This window comes from Corvus brachyrhynchos, unplaced genomic scaffold (assembly GCF_000691975.1).
Source record: "Corvus brachyrhynchos isolate BGI_N302 unplaced genomic scaffold, ASM69197v1 scaffold10, whole genome shotgun sequence".
NCBI lineage: Eukaryota > Metazoa > Chordata > Aves > Passeriformes > Corvidae > Corvus > Corvus brachyrhynchos.
This window is the reverse complement of record NW_008236180.1, coordinates 2448811-2456188: the sequence shown is the minus strand read 5'-3', so window position 1 is coordinate 2456188 and position 7378 is coordinate 2448811. Positions and strand designations below refer to the sequence as shown.

General features: G+C 54.2%; 1 protein-coding gene across 1 annotated transcript in view; it reads right to left on the bottom strand.

Annotated features, from left to right (window-relative positions):
* Window positions 1–7378, bottom strand: part of CDH22 (cadherin 22) — a 52961-nt gene that overhangs the window by 38094 nt on the left and 7489 nt on the right. Inside the window, exon 3 of the mRNA XM_017733193.1 lies at window positions 149–268. Within this exon, the coding sequence (XP_017588682.1) occupies window positions 149–268 (120 nt within the window). The remainder of the gene's footprint in view (window positions 1–148; window positions 269–7378) is intronic.

Here is a 7378-nt window from a genome sequence, read left to right as displayed (position 1 = left end):
GTTGCGACCTTTCCTCCCCACCCCCCCTGCCATGAGAATGCAGCATCAGTGGCCAGCAGGGAGGCACAGAGCTGCTGGGTCACAGCCATGCCCAGGACACACGGCCACTGTCGGGTCTCCTGCCCCAGCCCAGCTGGGTGCTGCTCACCTGTTTTACTGTCCACAGTGAAGTGCTGCTCCCCCTCCAGCACACTGTAGACTACCCGGGCACTGCTCCCATAGGTGGGGTCGTCAGCATCAGAGGCCATCACCTGCATCACAGAGGTGCCTGCAGCAGGGACAAGAAGGAAAACAGAAAGTCAGGGAGGAGTTGAGAAGAGCAACACAGATCTCAGAGCAGAGCCAAACACTGACTGCTTGCAAATGATGAGGGGAAAAAAGAACAGCTAGGTGCAAATGCAGCATCACCTCCCCACCAAACACCTGAAAGTCAGGACTCCAGACACTGCTGCAAATGCCTCTGGCATGCTGCAGAGTGGCAGGAGGAACAGAAGGGACAGGATGCTGGGCCATCCTGGGGCAGGGCCTGCTCTCCAGGAGATCACTGATGTGAACAGCTGGGAGCTTTTCTCCCAGTAGCCTTCTACTGGACCATCTAGGAAGGAGCTGGGGATATCATACTCACACCTGCCCCTCCTGTCAGCACAGAGTGACATGGTCACCTCGAGACCACAGAGAGACCACCCAGCTAGGGCCTGACCCACGCTGCAGCACCACTGGAGCCCACAGACCTGCACAGGGACAACAGCCACAGGAGAGGAAAGGCTTTCACTTGCCCAGAGCCAGACATAGCACCAGGTCCTCATGCTCTACACGTAGCAGGGCAGGAGGACTATAAATTGGATAAAAGTCCATCAAATGTCTGCAATTAAGTTATTGATTTTCAAGGCTGCCTCATTAAACTGGGCACTTCACTCCAACTGTCCCTGTGATGGCTTTAATTTGACATCATGTTCAATTTAACAAAAGCGGGACCCAGGACATGAGGGTGGGGGCAGGAGCAAGGGGGCTGAGATCTAGAGAGACAACAGAAGGCAGGAAGGAAGGGAAGCCTAACCCTACCTCTAGACACCTTGAGAAAGGAGGTAGTGTGACCAAAGCATTGTGAGGACAGGTTACTCTGTTTCATTTCTAGCACCAGACTCAGTGCATCCCTGCCCAGAGGTCAAGCCCTGGCACCAGTCAGTCAGAAGCAGCCTCTGTTCCTATGTCACACCAGGCAGATATGGAGCTGAAACCAATCCAGAGGGGGATGAGAAGCTTCAGTTCCTGGTGCCTTCCTCCTCCCTTGCCAGGAGACCACAAGCCCAGAGCCTGCAGGCAAGCCAGGGAGCTCCTGCACCAGACCTGCCTGGTCTCAGGCACAAGATGAGGCAGCACAGACAGCAGTGCTGCTGTGAGCAGCTGGGATGCACACACTGCCCCCAGTCCAGTTCACTCTGATCTCCTGGAAAGGGTGTTCACTGAGGGAAGCGAGCAGTTACCATGGTTGCTTTTCATTCTCCCTGGCAGCTTTCTCAGAGCTGCAGCTCTGCTGATAACAGGAGAATCCCCCTCATCGGTCTTCAGCAACAAGCTAGTTCGAGTCAACTTATTTATGCTTTGCTGTCTCCAGTGAAGTTATGGTGCATCCCTGCCAGGCAAGTCCAGATTTTACACCACGGCAACACTGGCTCTCTGCCTCGCAAACAACTGTTTAAGAAATACTATTGCTGCATTTCCTCCTCCTCTCCCTGGCATCACACAACTCCTTCAAGCAGGTAAGAGCCAAGGCAGATCACCCCCACAACCAGCACTGCACATTCCCTTGGACAGCTTGGCATGTTCCCTTGGGAAGCTTCTGCTCAGAGAGCAAAAAAAGGGACCAGAGAAGAGAAATGACACCAGGATCTCCAAGCATCCCTCTCCCAGCTGCAGTAGAGAAGCCAGCTAGGGATGCTGGAGGTGCCAAAGTTTGAGAATCACACAAAGCAGTACCTGCCCCTGGGAACAAGAGAGGGCTCCCTCTGCACAGCCTGGCAGCAACCAACCGAGAGCCCGGTGTCCACAGCAGCACCCACTCCTGCACCTACAGCACAGGCAGAGCCTACTGACTTCCCGGTGTCCACAGCAGCACCCACTCCTGCACCTGCAGCACAGGCAGAGCCTACTGACTGCACAAACATCCCATGCTCCCAGAACCACTTGTTCCTGCCTAGGGTGAGGAGATTCAAAACTCACCCACAGGTACCCAAGCCCACAGAAGGCTCCTGGCCCACAGCTGCTGGACTCTCCCAAGAACTGGAGCAACAGGGCAGCAGATCCAGCTCCATGTCCCAGGGGTGAGCCCCATGTTTGGGACCAGAGCTTTCTGCTCTAGGGCAAGGGAAACCAAGAAGCACGAGGAGCATTGCAGCAAGACACCTTCACTCAGAGGCAGAGGATGGGGCACACTGCCCTTGGGCTGCAGCCAGCAATGCCAGAGGTGCCCTTCCCCACCTGCCCTCACAGCATCTCATTAACAGAAGAGCAACATCAGCCAGGTAGGGAACACTGAGCCCACTTTGTGCCTTGACCTGTCGCCCGCGAAGGTGCACTGCAGCCTGCTCAAGGTCACCTAAAGGGTATCAGGAATCTATCAGTTCAACTTTCCAGCATCCTCCCCTAATCTCCACTTATCCCTTTTCCACCCCTCCCCTCCCACTCTCTTTCCATGTAAAGAGCAATGGTGTTCAGTTTCAGCTTAACCTGGTCTCCTCCTTTCTGCAGAGACAAGTTTTCCCTGGCTCCCACCCTGCTCCAATATTAGTCCCTGCTCTCCAAGCACAGCACTGCCCACAGCAAGTACAGCATGTACAGCTTTTATTTAGTTTTCTGGCACATGCCTTAGCCATAAAAGATACACTAAATAAAATCTAAACATCCATCATGTACTCTATCACCCGCCTCCCATAACCAAGAAGCCTGAGCCTGTATCCAGAGAGATAATTAGACATGTAAAATGAGATAAGACCTTGGTTCCTCCCCCGACCAGCTCACTCCGCAGATCAGAGGAAACCAACAATTTTACATAAAAATGAACAGGTCAGTAGGCATCTCTTATTCTCCCTCTGCAAAGGTGTGATCTGGCACAGCAGATCAAACGAACCCTGCTTCCCCCCAGAAGAAAGGGGGAACAAGACCGTCACTTCCAGAGCAATCCTTCCTCCAGCCTAGCTGACTCTGGCTGCCAGCCATCCTCTGGCCCCATGGGCCCTGCCTGGGCTGCCCCCATTCCACACCCTGAGCCATCCTGGAGATCTGCCAGGGACAGCAGCCAGCCCTCAGCTCTGCCAGCAGCATCCCTTCTCCGCTGTGAGCCAGGGTCAGCAGGGCAGGGAGGGGCTGCCCACACCGAGAGGTGCCCACGATGCCCCAGGAGCTGCGGGATGCAGGAGCTGTGTCTCTGCAGGGTCTTATCCCACGAGTGCAGAGCCCAGCCCGCCCAGCCACCCTGCCATGCTGAGTGTCCCCAGGGCACAGCAGCTCAGCCCAGTGCCCTGGATGGGATGGATGGGACTCTGCAGGGCACCTATGGAATAGCAGTGCAGGTGTGTCCTGGCATCTGTGACTGCCTTCCCACAGGACCCAGAGCCTCTGGGGCCAGTCGCAGCAACCCTGCAGGAAGATGGCTGATAGCTCCATACCACTTGCTATGCCACTCACTCCAAACACGTTTAGCTAAAAGATGTGTTGACAGGCAAACTCCAAACACATCCTCAAGCAGAGAGGCCCTGCACTGAATCCACAAGCAAGTGGCTGGGACCTGTCACTTCCCCAGGGACAGAAGTACAGCCAGGCTCTGGGCAGGCAAAGAGGCAAATGAGCAGCAGGAAAAACCAACACTTGCTAAATTTGACTGTCCCTCCTCATGGCAGCAGTCACCCTTCCGAGATGAAACCAGGAGCCTCTAGATGCTCTCCAGACCAGCTCTGGGGCTCAGTTGCCACCTTCAGCTCAGGCAGAGACCAGGGACACTTTCTGGCCATGCTGAGAGCCCTTTCTGTGTGGATCTGGCCAGCTCCAGGACAGCACTTCAGCACTTCAGTCCTGCAAAACATCAGAACCCTGCAAGGAGTGCTGTGTCACACAAAGCCACGTGCTCTGGCCTGATGCCAGCGTGCAGCACTTGCATCCCAGGGGCCTGAGTGCCATGGGGCAGGAGGCAGGTGGGATTTTATAAACAATGCAATTCACAGCTTTTGTCTGGCCCCAAACACCTGCAGTGGCTGATGCACCCCAGATACACTCAGGGAGGACATCAGGGGAAAAAAAATGAACTAGAGCAGCTTAAAAATTACTGGAGCAGAAGTGAGTTTCTTGCAATCTTGTGAACATCCTGATTTGGTAGAAAGCCAGGCCCAGAGGAGATTCACTGCAGAGCCCTCACACCCTGCAGGACCAGCCCAAGGGTGATAACCTGCCAGGGGTGCAATTGCTCAAATGTGCTACTGTGGAACTTCTTTTGGGGTGTCTGGCCAGAGAAAGCCACTGCACAAGGCACCCCACCCACTGGCATGAAGCAGGTAAACATGGTGCCATGGGGAACAAACCAAATCAATCATTCCATGAAGAGGCCCAGGTTCCCTGAGGGGCTGCCAAATGCAGCCTGGATGAGGTGGTCTCTTGGGCAGGGCAGTGTTTGGAGCCTGTCCAATGACCTAGAGCACAGTGCAGATAGGGAAGGACTCATCTTACTAAGGACAAACAGACAGGGCAAGCCCCAGCTCCCAGCCACTTGCAGTCCCAGCAGCTTCCAGATACACACAAGTGACTTAAGCACTTTCTAGCAAGGGCGGGGGGGAAATCAGATTGCCTGCAAGTGTTCTGGCTGCATGGTAAACAAAGTGTTTTTCTCTGCTTCCAGCATGGAGATTAAAAAATTTCTCTTCACAATAATCACTTCTGCATTCAGCCAGCTTTGTGCTGGAGTCAGGGCTTGACCCCAAGTTTCTGCCTGTACAGCCAAATCGCCTCTAATCTGGACATGGTGCTACACAGAGAAATGAGAGTGAAATGCATCAGGGGAGGAGTATGTTCTGATGAAAGCATATGCCTTTCCTGGCATGCTCCTCACTCCAGGCCCTGCCTGCTCCCCAAAGACCCCACAAGTGAGCTCTGGGCTGCAACACCCACCCTGTGCAACCAACAGAGCTGGCTTACAGGAGGCACAGTGTGCTGGATTTGGGCTCACGCATGAGTGCAGCAGACAGCTGTTAAGCAGACCCCAGGGAGCTCAGGAAAGGAGCCCAAAATACAGCTAATTTTAGCATCTCCTGTAACAAGGTGAAGCTCCTGCAGTTCCAAGGCAGCTGGCTGGGTCCCATCCTACATTGTTCTGCAGCTGCAGGTCTCTCCCTCTGGTACTGGATTCTGCTCAACTCTGATGTTTTGGAGAGATCCACACTGGGGTACCCACAGAGGCTGAGCCTCAGGTGCCAGCACAGATCAGCTTTCAAGCTCTTGGCCAGCAGCCTCTCCCTGAGGTGACAGGACAGCAGTGGAGCTGTGAACAGGGTTTGCAGCTCAGGCCCCATCCTGCAGACAGACTGCTCCTTGGGGTGCACGGCAGTCAGTGAAAATGCTCCCAAGCAGCCCCAGGAGCCCGTTTTCCTCAACCTGGGTGACTCCAGAGCATGGCCTCCAGCCCTGCCCCCCCCTCAGGGGGCTGAGAAGGGACCTCTCTACCCCTCTACAGCCCCAGCTGCCCTCTGTGCCAGGCCCAGGTCCAACTGCCCCTTCTGCACTCAAATGCAGCAAGCATCCCACAGCAGCTGCACTACTGCTCCTGATGCCCCAGGCCAGATCAGGTTTCTAAATAAAAGCCAGTTGCTGGTTTTGCAGCTGGTTCTGCTGTGCCAAGGGAGGCCAGATAAAGTTGTTGGGTCACCTTCCATTTTTGATGTGCTTCTTCTAAGTGCAGGATATCCCTGTGTAGAAAACAATGACTTCCCCAGCCTGGATCATAGGCTGGGGTTAGCTCCAGGCACCACCTCTGCCTTTTACAAATCCCACACTCCAGCCTTATCCTCCTGACCATCCTGCATCTGCCACTTTTGATCCATCAGATAACAACAGCAACCCCTTTCCCTTTGCAGACGTTTACAGTGAGTCTGGATGAGTTCATGGAAGACAGATACTAAAGCTGACTAAACCCCCAGAAACCACCCACAGCCAAAGAAATTTCCAAGCTGGAAACAGATGATGGCTGGGAGAATATTAAGAGGAGCATCACATGTCCTGTGTGTGCTGTTCCTCTTTCCTAAGAATGCACTCTGACCACTGCCAAGGCAAGGTCCTGGAACAAAGAGGCCTTTAGTCCACCCCCAGTCTCACAGTCTCAGGCAGCACGTACGATGTCTACCCAAACACACTGCCCTGGCCCCAGCACAGAGCAAGGGGCAGCTGTGTTGCAAAGCACTCCCAGTTACTCTGAGAGTTTGTGCAGTTCTCTCATTTGTTATTCCTTCTTAGACACTAGGAAATCAAATGACTTTCCCTCCCAATTAGTACTCCTTCATTATGCAAATAATGTCCTTTGATCTGCTCCTGCTGTCACAGAGCGGATCTGACTGTATTTGGTTTATTCCTCTTCACGCCCCAGGAAGGCACCCACCTCTGGGAGCTGGGACTCTGCTTTTGGCAGGGAATGGGGAGTGCAGCTGAGAGCTGCCTTGAGTGAGGACAAAAACCACCCAAGCACAAACCCCAGTGAGGTCTGGGGGGGAGGAAGAAGGTGTCACCCTTAACTTTTCAGGCTGGGATGCAGAGCAAAGGCTTCAGAGCAGCAGAGACAGGGAATGAGCAGCTCCCTACAGCTCCAAGCTGGAGAGCAGCCCTGCCCTTGGAATGGCCCCACCCCAGCCCCTTCCCCAGCAGAGCACAGCTGAATCCAAATGGTGCTGAGAGCACGCAGGATCACCAGCAGGTCCCCAGGCTTTGATGCTGATACACTAATAGCCAACCTTTGTACCCCTGCTTGGCCAACACCAAGCTGGGATCACCTCCAGCCACGCTCAGGAAGGCAGCAAGGCACACTCCCCATTCACTCTCATGAAAATACCCCACAGGTCTAGGGGAGATGCTCTGTCCAGCTCAGAGGCAGCAAATGTCACTATCAATACCAACCACAACAAAGCCACAAAATGATCACAGCTGCACCCAGCCTTGATGCCACAAAAGGAGCACACTCCCACACAAAAAGGGCCTGGTGGGGCATTTCCCATGAGAATATCTTGAATTTCACCTCCCTGGTCCAGCAGCTTCCCATGTCCTGCACCCTCAGCTGTTCCTACAGCATCTGGAGCTGAACTTCTTACACCAGGTCCATGACCAGCCCCATCTATCTCCCAGCTGCTGA